The sequence below is a fragment of the Nuphar pumila genome, chromosome 3 (genome assembly GCF_984573655.1).
Source record: "Nuphar pumila chromosome 3, dmNupPumi1.hap1.1, whole genome shotgun sequence".
In the NCBI taxonomy this organism is placed as follows: domain Eukaryota; kingdom Viridiplantae; phylum Streptophyta; class Magnoliopsida; order Nymphaeales; family Nymphaeaceae; genus Nuphar; species Nuphar pumila.
The window spans coordinates 17,923,024-17,939,107 of record NC_143251.1 but is presented as its reverse complement, the minus strand read 5'-3'; the positions used below and the strand labels follow the sequence as shown (position 1 = coordinate 17,939,107).

Sequence of the window (16,084 nt, the reverse complement as noted above, 5' to 3'; positions counted from 1 at the left end):
ACACTCCCATCACTACTTCGTTGCTTACTAAACCGACATTCCATGTATATATATATATATATATATTTATATATACATAATTTAACACGTCTCCTCAAACTTTACGAGGAGAAGACCAAAAGTTTGCTAAGAAAAAACATAAATCATGGAGTTGGAAGCGCTTTGGTGAAGAAGTCAGCCAGTTGATATTCTGAAGTAACATATGGTAATGTGATAGTTCCTCTGAGATATTCGTCTCGAACATAATGTCAATCCATTTCGATATGCTTTGTCCGCTCGTGAAAAGTATGATTGCTTGCAATATAGATCGCACTTTTGTTATCACATCACAGCTTGGTAGAGGAGGAAATGAGGACGCCCATGTCACCAAGGAAACTTCTAAGCCATACGATTTCCATAGTTGTCATTGCCATGGCCCGATATTCAGCTTCAGTGGATGATAGTGAGACCTTTTGTTGCTTCTTGCATATCCACGAAATGAGAGATTCACATAAAAAAATGCAAAAACCAGTAGTTGAGATACGATCATTGGGATTTCCTCCCCAGTCAGCATCCGTAAAAGTAGTTAAATCAAGAGATGAGGAAGAGGATAAGAAAAACCCTTTGGAGATGGTATTATTGATGTATCGCACAATTCGCATCACGGCCGCCATGTGAACTGAAGTAGGCGCATGCTGAAACTAGCTTGCAGCATGACCGCATGAGCTATATCCGGACGGGTGATGGATAAATAGGTAAGAGATCCAATTAATTGACGATAGGGGATTGGATCCTCAAGTAGAACACCATCCTCACGTCTCAGTTTTGCATTGATAACTTCAGAAGTTTCAACTTTCTTTTCATCAGATACTCCTGACTTGGTACAAATGTCTGCTGCTAATTTCATTTGAGATAGAATGTATCCTCGGGAGGAGTAAGCCACTTCAATACCTAAAAAATATCCCAAAAATCCAAGGTCAGACATATCAAAAGTTTTCTTTAACATGAACTTGACATCATTTACCCCCTTTTTGTCACTCTCAGTGATGATCATATCATCAACATACAAAAGTAGAATAACAATGAAGTCACCTGTTTTATTAACAGAAAGAGCAGTATCAGTATAACAAGAAATAAATCCCAAATTGATTACTACATTACTAAACTTGTCATACCAAGCTTTAGGAGCTTGCTTAAGTCCATATAAAACCTTTTTTAATTTTAAAATTTTACCATTTAAATTCATACCCGGAGGTGGTTCCATATAAACTTCTTCACTCAAATTTCCATTTAAAAAGGCATTCTTAAAGCCAAGTTGAAAGATAGGCCACTTTTTAATGGACACTTTTGCAATAAGAGTTCGCACACTAGTCATGCGAGCAACAGGGGCAAACGTCTCATCATAATCCACCCCAAATTCTTGGGCATATCCTTTGACTACTAATTGAGCCTTAAATCTTTCTAAAGAACCATCGCTTTTAGTTTTTACTTTGAAAACCCATCTACATCCTATGGGTTTCTTGCCATTTGGAGGGTCAATGATTTCCCATGTTTGAGCATTTTCAAGTGCATTTAGTTCAAGTTTCATTGCTTCATTCCAATGAGCATACTGCTTAGCATCATTATAGTGAGATAGTTCATAGAAAGAGTGAATAGCAAGCTAACAAGCTCGAAAATTTAGAGAAAAAGAATCATAAGATACAAATCTATTAGGTATTTTAGAAATACGATTTGATCTTCTTTGAGAGAATTCTTCAATTGACTCATTTTAAGAAAATTTCTCAAGATCGCAAGGAGAATTACTTTCATTTCTCCTGGAATAAACTTGTGTGTGATTTGGTATATTTTCATTTAAGTTTTCATGAAGGTCATGTTGCTCATTAACCGGGGGTTCAATATGTTCTTCACAAGGTTCGATATTTTCAACATGATCATCTATGTTTGTTTCTTGAGACAATAAGTCAAACAAAAAAGAATAATCAACATGTTCATTTGGTTTATGCGAAAAACCATTTTCTTTTTCTAAGAAAGTAACATCTTTTGAGACGTAGAGTTTGTTATTTAATAGATCAAAACATCGATAGCCTTTTTGTTTTTCGCCATAACCTAAGAAAATACATTCTATTGCCTTTAAGGAAAGTTTATCATTTTTGTAAGTTAGAACATAACATTTACATCAAAAAAATCTTAGTCTTTAGTAGTCGGAAGACATATTATAAAGTTTTTCAAATGGAGAAAGATTTTTCAAAGCGGAAGATGGTGTTCTATTGATTAAATATATTGAGGTTAGAACCGCTTCGGCCCAAAAGGATTTGGGAATATTCTTGGAAATAAGTAAAGTTCTTGCGGTTTCTATTATGTGTCTATGTTTTCTTTACGCAAGACCATTTTTTGAGGAGTGTTAGGACAAGAACGTTGATGACAAATTCTGTTTTCTTTTAAGTACATTTGAAATTCATTGGACATATATTCGCCTCCCGAATCGGATCTAAGGGTGGATAAGTTTCCTAGAAATTGGTTTTTAACCATTGCATGAAATTCTTTAAACAAAGAAAAAACGTCGGATTTGCGATTTAGGAAGTAAATCCAAGTAAATCGAGTGAAATCATCAATAAAGATCACATAATATGAAAAACCTCCTTTGAATAAAATAGGGGAAGGTCCCCATACATCGGAATGAACAATTTCAAATGGCAGAGTGGTGACATAATTTCTTTGAGGAAATGGAATAGCTTTAGATTTCCCAAAAATGCAATCTTTACAAGTCATGTGTTTGACTTTACAAGTATTGTCCAAAAAAGGAAAAAGAGACATTTTAACAAAACTTGGATGACCAAGTCTCTCATGCCAAACTTCAATACTTTTGTCGTTTACAAAGTTACAAAATGACTTGGATGGAAGAGTCAAAAAATCTATAAAATAAAGATCGCCCCTCCTATGGCCTTGCACAATCAGCTTCCCTGACTGGAGATCCTGCACGGTGCAATCTTTAGGTGAGAAAGAGACTTGGCATCCATGATCTGTAATTTGAGATACGGAAAAAATATTTAGATTAACTTTTGGAACAACCCTTACTTTAGGAACATAAAATTTTTGAGAGGTTTTTAAATCAAGAGTTCCAATACTTTCGATTTTTAAAGATGTCCCATCGGTTTGAAACATAAGAGGATATGGGTTCGGCAAAGACATTAGAAAGAGAGGTTTTATGAGATGTCATATGAAAAGAAGCACTGGAGTCTAAAATCCATATACCTGGAGGTGATGAAGAATAGGCTACAACGACTTCCGATGTTGAAGATAAAGTAGTTTTGAGAAAATATTGGAGAACTTCAGAAATATGGCTAAGAGTTTCTTTGATATCTCCTCCTTTGATATTTTCTTCTTCCTTCTTTGGAGAATTTTCTCCAACCGTGGCCACTTTTCCTTTAAGCTTAGGACACACCGACTTAATATGCAACAGTTCATTACCTATGTCACATGGGTGCGGGTGCGGGCGCGGGTGCGGGTGCGGGGATTCGGCACTTCCAAAAAACTCGGGTGCGGGGGTGCGGCAGGGGCAAAAATGTAAAAAAAAAAAAAAAAAATATATATATATATATATATATATATATATATATATATATATATATATATAAGGGGATCAGGGTTTTTCTGCTGTCAGCTGCTGTCAGCAGCTGACAGCAGGTGTCTGTCAGCAGCTGTCTGTCAGCCCTGACAGGCAGATTTTTTTTAAAGACAGACAGCAGCGGCCTGTCAGCCCTGACAGACAGCAGCTGTCTGTCAGGGCCCTGACAACAGATTTTTTTTAAAAAAAAATTCAAATTCGCAGCCCATTTCACAGGGCAATTTTTTTTTTTAAAAAATCCAAAAAACAAATGGACCTAAATGATCCTGGGTGCGGTCAACGCACCCAGGATCGGGTTGACCGCACCCGATGCCGCACCCGAACCCGAACCTGCGTCGAGTCGCGTCGACGCGGGTGCAGCACCCTGCTAGCCGAATCCCTGTGACATAGTTCATTACAATAATGACAAATCACTCACTTTCTATATCCATTATTTTTGTTAAAATGAGGAGGTCTATAAGCTTTTATATTTGATTCGGGCCTAGTAACGGCTAAAATTTCATCACTCTTAATACTTATGCCAAGACGAGTTTCCTCTTAGCATACTTCGGCAAAAGCATCTTCAATAGGTAAGGCTTTACTTCTATGAAGAAGGGATGCCCTAACTTGTTCAAATTCCGACCTAAGCTCATGGAGAAATTGGAAGAAATGTTCTTTTTCAATTTGTTCTCTTCTTAACTCAACATCTTCCGGAGCCACCCACTTAGGCTCAAGAAGAGCAAGCTCATCCCAAAGAGGGGTTAGGGCACTAAAATAGTCACGAACACTCATATCCACTTGTCTAGTGGATCTAATTTTTTCTTGACAAAAAATTTGTCTAGCTAGATCTTTTTGGGTATACATACCCTTAAGAAAGAACCATGCCTCATTGGCTCTTCTAAATTTAGCAATGTTGGCACAATTTTTGAGGTCAACATTCTTCATGAACCATGCCAAGATTTTGGTATGGTTACTTTCCCAATCCTCTACTTTGGATTGGTGATCATTAATAGCTTTGATGTGTTCATCACCATCTAAAGCTTTTTCAACTCCACTTTCATTTTTTGTGAGAACAAGAAAGGGTTTAGGAGTAGTTCCCATAACAAAATTCCAAAGCTTCTTACCTCTTAGATGATTTTCCATAGCGGAGGCCCACGTGAGGTAATTGGATCCATTGAGCTTAAAAGAGAGCGCCACTTTAGATTCGTGCTGTATGAATGCAAAAAATAGCCTTTCTTTTTTCAAACAAAATTGAGAGGCATGCGTCCCAAGGCACCAACAAGAAGAAAGACACGATCACCAACCTTGCTTTGATACCATGTAATGGGCGGAAGCACCAATAAAGCAAACCACTCTTTTAAAAGAGTGATGCCAAGAACCAAGAACACAAACACTAAAAGTGTATACAAAACCCACTAAAGGGAAAAGTGCCTAAAAGTCATAAGTTGGATATTATTGAAGAAAAAAAGAAGAGGGTGAAAAACCCATTACAATACAAGAGAGAGCCTCCTCTATTTATAGAGGAGGAAACTAAAGAAGAGGGACCACAAGGGGGCTCCCATCTAGTCGTTGGGAGCCCCAACAGTCATAAATATGACCGTTGGGGCCCCTTGTGGTCTTACAATATGAAAAAGAAAAAAGAAAAAAAAGAAAAAGAAAAGGTAAAAAAAGAGAGAAAAGGAAAAATACAAAAAAAAAGATTACATGGGGATTTACCAAAATACCCCTATCAGGTTTTTTGGGTACAAGAAAACAAAATAGAAATATGTATATATATACATATATGTATATATACTTATATATATACGTATTTATACATATAAGTATATGTATAAATATATATTTATATATACATAATTTAATAGTGATAATCTTCTGAGATTGATATTGATAGCCAATTATGAATTTATAGATTTGGCGTTCTGTTATAGCATGATTTCATGCAGGACTCAGATGTGAGAATCATATCTTTATTGATTTTAGATCATGATCATGTTTTGGAGCTTCTATGGAAGGGTAGGTTTTTCTAAGAAATTATGACGCCTTAAGCGAGTCATAACAGGTGACAATTGGCCGTGTAAGGCCTTAAGAGATGGGAATAAATTAAGGTTGTTCAGGACAAAAAGTTTGTTAGAACGAGTGACAACGACAAACGATGACCTGATAATGATTAAATGCAGAGACCCTGTTCTAGGAACGAAAACAAGCTTGTTGCGTGGTAGTTCACAGCTTACGATCAAATGAATCATCATGCTGCGTTTGACAGTTGCACTGCTTACTTGTTTTGAACTGCTTACTTGTTTTGATACGGCTTACCTGTTTAACTGTCGATCTGCTTTAAACTGTTTAGCATGCTGAATTAAATGCTCTTAATTCAGTTTCCTGTAGTCTCTCTTGTGCACCAACTAGTTTTCCGCGAAACTAACTCATTCTATGGGTACATGTGATGATTAGGTACACCACGGGCGATGACGCGATTGCAAGATGGCTTCAAGATTTCCTCTTCCTGTTCTTAGCTCGCGTCCTGGATGTTTTGGGGTTTTGTCACAGGTTTTCCTTTGGATATCTGAATTGTGTACTTTTTGGTTCTTTTAGCTAACGTGCCCAAAGTTGTTAGCTTGCCTTTTTAAACTCAACAAAAGAATAGTCTTCTGCTGATTTCATAAACAAACTTTGAAAGGAAAAAGATTTTTTCTAGTCTCTTTCCTATTTTCTAAAAGTTTGCAAGTTCAAAATTTTGGGGCGTTACACTGCCCCTGCTTCTTACACTGAAAGCATGTTCGCAGAGGCACGCTACCCCAACCTCTGCTTCTTTTAAGACAGAACAGCGGCAACGCCCCTGTCTTCTCTACTTTTAAGATTGAGATAGCATGTTGACGTCTCGCATTTGCAGCTCGTACGACGGATCTAGCTCGCGCCCCGCAGCTCGAGACGTCAATCACTTACACCCGCAGACGCTAGCAATCTCGTAACTCCCCAAGGTAAGGGAAGATTGCATGGAGGTCTTGGACAATTGAATTGAGTTCAATTAACTAAAAAGGATAATTAAATAAATAAATATATATATATATATATATATATATATATATATATATATATATATATTTATATGAGTACGCATTTAACTCAAGGACGCAGTTTCGCGATCCTTGTCATCTACTTTGTCATGTCTTTCGTTTGCCGCCGCGTTTTGCGCCTAGGCTTCGCTTACGCATTCCTTCTTTCAGTCTTTCTTTTGCCGTCGCGCTTTGCGCCCAGGCTTTGCGTTTGCACTCCTGCTTACAGTCTTTACTTTGCCGTCGCGCTTTGCGCCCAGGCTCTTTTGCAAATGTTTCGTTAGTGCCTTGCCATTGCAGATGACGCTCAAGTTTTCGCTCATTGCATGTGCCATAAAGGCATCCTCATGGAGGATGCAAGAGGCATTTACCGCTCTCCCTCTTGCGATTAGAGTTGAGTCGGGGGCTTAACAATACATCCACGTCCAAGGAGAGAGATCCCTAGCAGGGATCCTGGCTTTTCGAGAGAGCAGTCCTGTAAAGTAGACTTGAGAATTTAGGGAGCTGCGCAAAAGCATCAAAGACTGCCCAAATCGAAGTATTAGGAATGATGTGATTGGCTGGTTCTGTTCGTCTATTTGACATATCTCGGGTAACCCCAAATTGGGGCTTGAGCGAACTTCTTAGCGGGAGTTCTGTTGAGAAACCCGTATCTCGTTCATCAAGGTCGATAACGAGTCATGCGAGGCATGTAGATACCACGATAGCGGATGAGATTCTAGAAAATTGCATGCCAAATGTAGGCACAAGTTGTTGGTTGTTTCAAAAGATAAATAATGTCAAAAGTAAAGTTTGAGAAACATTACATCTTTGTGAAACACTTTTGTTGAGGCTCTTATTGAGGAACTATACCCCTTTCATCCTAGAGTACTTGTAGTCGTGCACTACATGCTAGTACTGCGATGATCAGATGAGACGGTCGTGCGACCTCGAACAGTGCTAAATGCGCAATGTTGTAAACATATAAAAATGGGATCGTCTTTATAGGTAAGATGCTCATTTGGTCAAAAGACTAGAGCATATAGAATGAGTCGTCAATTAATTTACCCCTGACGCACTCATTCACTTCTTGTAGTCTGTCAAAAGAGGACAGAGCGGTACGCCCTCCAATGGACACGTTGTTAATAACCACCCTACGGGCAAAGATTCGGCCTCCCCAGTCATTGGAGTTAGGGGAAGGGAATACCAGACATTATCCTAAGTGGTAGATCCTATGGATTTCTGCAGAAGTTGGATGCATCCGTTGTCAAGTACCTGCCTTTGGGGAATCCTCTCTCGGCTAAAGCCGTTCTCTTAGGAGCGAACTCAACTAGCTATTCGGGTTATTGAAAATACATAGAATAACAGACACCCGAACTAGTCTCAGTTGTTTCTACGATTTGTCTGCGCGTACCCACAGGCCAGTAATATCGAAACATAAAGTTTGTTCATATTGGTTGATGGGTCATAAGACTTGCTAGTTGCGTGGTAGTTCACAACTTACGATCAAATGATACGTCATGTTGCGTTTGACAGTTGCACTGCTTACTTGCTTTGAAGTGCTTACCTGCTTTGAACTGCTTACCTGTTTAACTGTTGATCTGTTTTAAACTGCTTAGCATGCTGAATTAAATGCTCTTAATTCAGTTTCCTGTAGTCTCTCTTGTGCACCTACTAGTTTATCGCGAATTAACCCATTCTATGAGTACATGTGATGATTAGGTACACCACGAGCGATGGCGCGATGGCGCGATGGCTTCAAGATTTCTTTTTTCTGCTCTTAGCTCGTGTCCTGGACGTTTTTGGGTTTTGTCACGAATTTTCCTTTGGATATCCGAATTTTGTACTATTTGGGAACTTCTTTAAATGAAAGTGGATTTTCCAAGTGTTTTGTATGTATCATGTGTAGTGAGTTTTGGTTCTTTCAGCTAACGTGCCCAAAGTTGTCAGCTTGCCTTTCTAAATTCAACAAAAGAATTATCTTCCGCTGATTACATAAACAAACTCTAAAAAGAAAGAGATTTTCTTCTAGTCTCTTGCCTGTTTTCTGAAAGGTTCACAAGTTTGAAATTTTGGGGCGTTACAAAAGTATTCTAAATACGAATTGGTATTCTTTTATTTATGTGTGATTGGTGTTCACTTGAATTTGCAATGTTATTTAAGCATATTATATTTGCATAGCGGTTTTAGTTAGATCACTTGCGAGCCTTTGAAGGCCAGATGCTTGTGTGTTGTTCTTGAAATGGGAAGTCTTAAATGCATTGCAATATTGTTTTATTATGCTTCTGAGTTAATTTAGAAGTAGTATGTGTATTACATTTTTGAAATTAATGGGACAATGGCTCAATTAGATAATACATGTTCATTTACATAATTGTTCTTGTAAATAACCTTTAATGAATTAAGAATGGTAAAAGAGACTAAACAGTGTAATAATTGTTCTTCCTTGGTTCCCTCTGAAATGGTGGGATCCTTGGTTGGCGGTCATGGAGGACCGTAAGGATACTCAATGTTATGTGCAATGCTTTCCCCAAGAACCCGATGAGTGGTTCGTGATTCTAGCCATAGTTGTAGGAAACTTCCACCATTTTTCCTGGAGGTGGTGTTGTTGACTCAACTGGAGAAATTGGTAAATCAAGAAAAGTGGCGTCGAAGGGTGATGATGCTCTTATCATCCCGACATTAGGTGATGATTCTTAATGTTTTGATTTAGGGTGATGATTCTCGATATCGGTCGAGGGACATGTATGAGATCCAGTTAATAAAATACAACTGTGTGATAAGATAGCACCAGGGAATGCCTAGGACCTCAGGATTTGGCCCATTTTTACTATCCACGGGTTTTGTATAATATGAAACTTAAATGTGTTGCATTAAGTAGGGACATGCATTCAAAAGCAATACTTGATAATTAAATTAAAAAGTCATTCATGCAAGTTGCATTGGTTCATGCATCCCTAAATGTTTATGTGTCATGTGGTTTATGTTGATTTAAATTAAACCGGTTTATATTGTAAGTCTATTTTAAGTATGAATTATTTGTTAAGTCCCTCTTAAACTTATATTTGGTTTGATTTATGTTATATTTCCTACTGTTGGATTTCGAAAGGGTCTCGTACGAGAACTTTGGTTCTTACTCGTTTTCTTAAAACCTTTTCAGGTATTGAAGCTCAGTGATGACGAGTATCTTTCAGCAATATTTTGAAATTATTGATTCATTTAAAAAAAAATCTACAAAATTTTTGAGGGCTAGTTTGGGGTTGTTACACAAACACTTGTTGGCACCCTCCATAATTTCAAGAGTAGTATGGCTCTGATACCATGTAATGAAGTATGCAAAAATACAAAAACAAAGTGCACATGCACTATTACAAACCCAACATGGGATAATACACAAAACACCAAGTAACAATTTAGAACAAATCTAACATATGCATTTATTTCATACACGATATGCAATTCAACATAAGTGAACAAGATAACTTTGTTTCGATATTAGTTGTCCTGCGGGTACGCACATGAGCGAAATGTAGAAACAACTGAGATTGTCTAGAGGTTTATTACAACAAACAACAACAACAACTACGCCTTCAACCCAAAACAATTGGGGTCAGCGATATGAACCAAAAAAGAAATTCATTTTGGGTCTTCCACATGAATCCTTTTCCTCCAATCATTTCTATCCAACGCCATGTCCTCGGTGAGGTTCAAAGCATTCATATCCTTTCCTATCATCTCCATCCAAGTCTTCCTAGACCTACCCCGACCTCTTTTAACTAATATATTTTCCCATTTCTCCAACCTTTTAACTGGAGCATCATTAGGCCTTCGCCGAATATGTCCAAACCACCGTAAACGATTCTCTCGCATCTTATTTTCAATGGGTGCAACACCTACCTTCTTACGTATCTCTTCGTTCCGAATCTTATCTTTTATTGTATTTCCACACATCCATCTAAGCATCCGCATCTCAGCTACACTCATTTTTTGAATATGATGTCTCTTGGCAGCCCAACATTCCGTACCATATAGTAAAGCGGGTCTAATAGTCGTCCTATAAAACTTTCCCTTCAACCGCAATGGCATTCTACGATCGCACAGCACTCCAGTAGCACTTTTCCATTTCATCCACCCAACCTTTATCCTATGATTTACATCTCCATCAATTTCTCCATACTTTTGAATGATGGATCCCAAATATTTGAAATAATCATTCACCGGTATATCTTGCTCACCAAGCTTCACTACACTCCCATCCCTACTTTGTTGCTTACTAAACCGACATTCCATATATTCAGTCTTACTCTTACTCAACTTAAAACCTCTAGCTTCCAATGTCTGTCTCCATAATTCTAACTTAGCATTAACCCCAGCTCTAGACTCATCAATCAAAACAATATCATCAGCAAACAACATACACCACGGTACATTTTCTTGAATTGATCTCGTAAGCTCATCCATCACTATCGCAAAAAGGAAAGGGCTTAAAGCAGATCCTTGATGTAACCCAACCATTATCGGAAAATTGGTTGTCACCCCTCCACAAGTGCGGACATTGGTTACTACTCCTTCATACATATCTTTAATTATACTAATGTACTTGAGAGAAACACCTTTCTTCATCATTGTCCACCAGAGAACGTCCCTAGGTACTCTATCGTATGCCTTCTCTAAATCAATAAAAACCATATGCAAATCTTTGTTCCTCTCTCTATATCTTTCAATAAGTTGTCTAAGAAGATGTATAGCTTCCATAGTTGATCTTCCAGGCATAAAACCAAATTGATTCTCCGATATCATGACAACCTTCCTCAACCTAGACTCAATCACCCTCTCCCAAAGTTTCATAGTATGACTCATGAGTTTTATACCACGATAGTTTGTGCAATCTTGTATATCACCCTTATTCTTATATAAAGGCACCAAAGTACTCTTCCTCCACTCATTAGGCATCTTATTTGTTCGCCAAATCAAGTTAAAAAGATTTGTCAACCATTCTAAACCTTTCTCTCCCAAGCATTTCCAAGCCTCGATAGGTATACCATCTGGGCCAACTGCCCTTCTTGATTTCATTTTCTTCAAAGCCTCTGCAATTTCTTTCTTTTGAATCTTGCGCATGAAGTCACGATTTATCTCATGAAAAGGAATGGAGAAGTCTCCAAGATCTTGAGCATGACTATCATTAAATAGCTTATCAAAATAATCTTTCCATCTCTCCTTAATCTCCTCATCTTTGACTAAAACCCTTTGCGTTTCATCTTTGATACATCTAACCATACCCAAATCCTTCGATTTCCTATCTCTCATCTTTGCAAGCCTATAAATATCCTTCTCGCCTTCTTTGGTATCCAACTTGTCATAAACCTCCTTATATACCTTAGCCCTCGCGTTTCGAACAACTTTTTTAGCTTCCTTCTTTGCTATCATATACTTCAAAAGTATGGAGAAATTGTCTAGAGGTTTATTATGCTATGTATTTTTGATACCCCGAACAACTAGCTGAGTCTGTTCCTAAGGGCACGGTCGGTGACCGAGAAAGGATTCCTCAAAGGCATTCATGGCAAATGATGCATCCAACTTCTGCAGATTTTCATGCGATCTACAACCTAGGATAATTTTTGGTAGTTTCGTCCCCTAACTCCGATGACTGGGGACACTGAGTCATTTGCCCAAGGGGTGGTTGTTAACAACCTATCCATCGAAGTTTTTGTATCATCCCAACCTCTCCCTTGACGGATCTACATGCTCTGGTCTTTCAAACCAGCTCGAGCATCTTGCCCGTGAAGGCGATCATCACCATTATATGATTTCAACAAAATGCTTTTTGCACACTTCGAGGTTACCATAAACCTCTCATCCAATCACCATAGTACTAACATGTCGTGCATGTCTGATAGTACTACTACAAAATGAGGGGTATCGATTTCTCAAAAGAAACCCCAACTCCAATGTTTCGTAAAAGAAACAATGTAACCATTTTAGTTTAGTATGATATGATTTGGTCTTTCCAACTATTTTTATATCATTGTGCAATTTGCACGATACGACATCACCACGAATCTCTCATCCAATTATCGTAGTATCAACATGATGCGTATGTCTCGCGATGCTGCTTACGATAAAAGGGGTATGGGTTTCTTAAAAGAAACCCCAACCAAACACATTCTCATGCTCTCAACCGGGGATATCCGAATCATATTGGATATTAAACCGAAGTTAAAACATTTCCTCCTATCATGCCGGTTTGGCAAAAACTTGGTTGCAATTAGGCAACCTTCAAGTGCTCGATTTTGCTTTTCAAAACCACACATATTTGAATGCTGGATTCTTGCAAGAAAACCTTTTTCTTTAAAGTTTTAGCACCCATGCAAAAATCCGTGTTTTTTGTAAAAGCGCAAGCAAGCTACAGGGTAGGAAGGAATACGCAATTGTGAATCTTACGAGATTGCATATATGTACAAATAATACATATATTGCATAATGCAGGCCTGTGCACGTTATAGCGCGACAACAATGTATAAAGCAAGACTCGATGTGCGAAACCGCACATTGAGCTAAATAAATACGTAAGCAGTGCACGAGGTACAAAACCGTACCTCGGCTAAATAACTGCGTAAGCAGTGCACGAGGTACAAAACTGTACCTCGACTAAATAAATGCGTAAGCAGTAGCCTGTGCACGATAGCATGACACTAAAGTAAATGACATATAGTACTTGATGTGCGAAACCACACATCAAGTTAAATAAATTGTGTAAGCAGTGCACGAGGTACAAAACCGTACATCGGCTAAATAAATGGGTAAGTAGTAGCCTGTGCACGTGATAGCGCGGCGACAAAGTAAATGACATAAAGAAAAGAGGACAAGGATTGCGAAATCGCGCCCTTGAATTAAATGCATAATGTATATAATATATATATATATATTTAATTTACAAGTTTTAAGATTTGTCTATCCATTGTCCTTTGTGCAACTTTTCCCTACCTTGGAGAATGTCGGTTTTGCTGATGTTTTCGGGCGTAGGTGATAAATGGTTCGTGCCTCAGGGCACGCGTAAAATTCGTTGCATCGATGGGGTGCACTAAGGGTTTGTTGTACTGCGCAATTAAAAACAATGGAACTCTTTTTAAAACAGTACATGCTTTTGGTATCATGTTTTCGTCGCAGGGGGCCGAGGTTAGCAGAGCTCGGCTAGCCGCGAGAGGAGAGAGGTGAAGGCAGGGGGTCGGTGCCCCTGTCTGCTGGCCGGAAAAGGAGGAGGCAAGGGCATCGCCCCTGCCTGCCGGAAAACAGGAGGCAGGGGCGTCTCCCCTGCCTGCCGGCCGGAAAAAGGGAGAGCAAGGGGGTTGCCCCTCCCCTGCTAAAAAAAAAGGAAACAGGGAGGGGCGGTGTCCCTTGTCTGCTGAGACGAGAAAAGAGAGACAGGGAAGGGGTAACGCCCCTCCCCTGCCATAGCAGAAGTAGGGAGGGCTCCAGCTCTGGCAATGGTCGGAGGTTACGCAGAGAGGGGGAGAGAACGAGGAGAGCAGGGGATCGGGGAGAGAGAAACAACAGAGGGGGGGGGGGTTGCCGGGTTTGGATTCGGGTTGGATCCAGTCGGATCCAACCGGGATCCATTTTTTTTTCTTTTTTAAGGGAGTCGGATCTTACACACTCACTAGGCCAAGAGTGGCCTATGAACAAAATGATAGCGACCCTCAAATACCTAAATATTCATGTAAAAGAAGGTCTCCTGGCATTTATCATAAGTTGAACAAAGATCAATCTGACACATGCAGGAAAAGTCTCTTCTGAGTAATTAGTTTCTTCTCCTTAGATTGTATATAGAAGATTCAATGATCCAACACTCCTAGATCCATATCTTTTACTTGTGGAGGAAAACAAATCTTAAATTAAGTGAGAAACAGAAATATTCAGTTCAAAAGTAGTGCAACATGATGGCAGCTTATTTAATAAACACAAGACAAAAAAAGAACATCTTCAATGCTAAATTGTTTAAGAAAATAAAGAAAACTTACAAGCAAAATATAGTGGATAGGTACCTGCAATTTGCTGTATATATACCAGAATGGCAAGAGTAGAAGAATAAAGAAGATCTGCAAAGACCATCACTGACTAAGCACGGAATTTTGATTGCACAAACTATACTTACGCCAACAATAACTAAAGGCAAAATATAGCAGAATAAAATAACAAAAAAACCCATTATTAACACAGCAGGAAATACTAATAGCTAAAACTAGCAATCTCTAGAGTTCAAAAACATTAAAATGTAGAATATACACATTTCTAATGCTTAGTACTCGGAAACTCGGCAGTACCTGTACATAAGATAGAACAATTACAACACCCAGTAGGCTAAAGAAATTTGCTAAAAGAATGTTAAGAATAAAGGGAAGAGAATCATCAATTGCATACTGATCAGAAGAAAACCTGCAACATGAACAGCCAACAAATGTGTTAACTATAGCACAAGGATTTGAGAAAAATACCCATATATTCACCTGTTCAGTATTCTTCCACTTGAGTTTTGGTCAAAGAAATGGACAGGCGCATTCATAAGCTTGTTCAAAAGCTTATTATGCACCTGCATTGCAGCACGTAAACCCCCATAAGAAAATGAAAACGCCCTCACCAAAGTCAATACAGAATTTACAGCAGCAAATATGCATAGTACAACCTACATAGAAACAAATTGTTAGAAAATATGAAATACAGAAAGTAAGGAACAAAGTTCGAAATATCTTCAGTAGTCAAACATTCTGCTCTCTAATTTTTAAGGGCACAGCTGTAATTGAGTTGAGCTGTGCTTCTTCTATAATGCAGTTGAGCAACATTCAATCAGCGGCATGGCTGTTTCATCAAACTAGGACAAAAGGATATAAATACAAACTGTTATAATCAATAAATTAATAACTCAAAATGTTAAAAATTCAAATCACCAAGTTGCCATCTTAAGGAATAAATGCAACAATGACAACCACAGGGTAATATGAATGATGAATGCAACTTAAATCTATAGCATGCAGCATAATTTATCAGTTTCGGATGTACAGTCACAACCACAATCTGCAACCGACATCCCATGTCAAGGGTCGCTAGCATACAACCTCTATACAGACAGCAAAACATACGAGCAGCAACCAAAAACAAACAAAGTAACAAAGACGTACATTACAATATCCATGTTCATGTGGAAGATGAAGCATCAGCAAGAATGAAATTGTACTGAACATTTTACCAACCCACAGAGAAATGAATACACTCACACAAGTATGCTTATTAGGGTTTGGGGGCACATGGCAACTTTTGACCATTATCCATGACCAAGTATGTGTGTCTTAAGAGACCTATGTGGGTAAAATGAAAAACCAGTGTTCCTGTGACACAGCTTTTGGGATTGTTTGTACATCTTTTTTGAGTGTTGGGTCCATATGTTCTTTCTTGTGTGCTTAAGGTTCTTAGA

The 16,084-nt window shown here is 38.5% G+C and overlaps 1 protein-coding gene across 9 annotated transcripts in view; it reads right to left on the bottom strand.

The window, feature by feature from the left end:
• Positions 1 to 16,084, bottom strand: part of ABCC13 (multidrug resistance-associated protein 11) — a 255,662-nt gene that overhangs the window by 42,202 nt on the left and 197,376 nt on the right. For all 9 annotated transcript variants that reach the window (XR_016430764.1, XR_016430766.1, XR_016430765.1 and 6 more), the window contains 3 exons: positions 15,123 to 15,298; positions 14,940 to 15,051; positions 14,661 to 14,714 (listed from right to left, as the gene is read on the bottom strand). Coding sequence is in view for 6 of the 9 variants with exons in the window: in XM_089998956.1 (XP_089855082.1) it covers positions 14,661 to 14,714; positions 14,940 to 15,051; positions 15,123 to 15,298 (342 nt within the window). In the remaining 3 variants the exon portion in view is untranslated. The remainder of the gene's footprint in view (positions 1 to 14,660; positions 14,715 to 14,939; positions 15,052 to 15,122; positions 15,299 to 16,084) is intronic.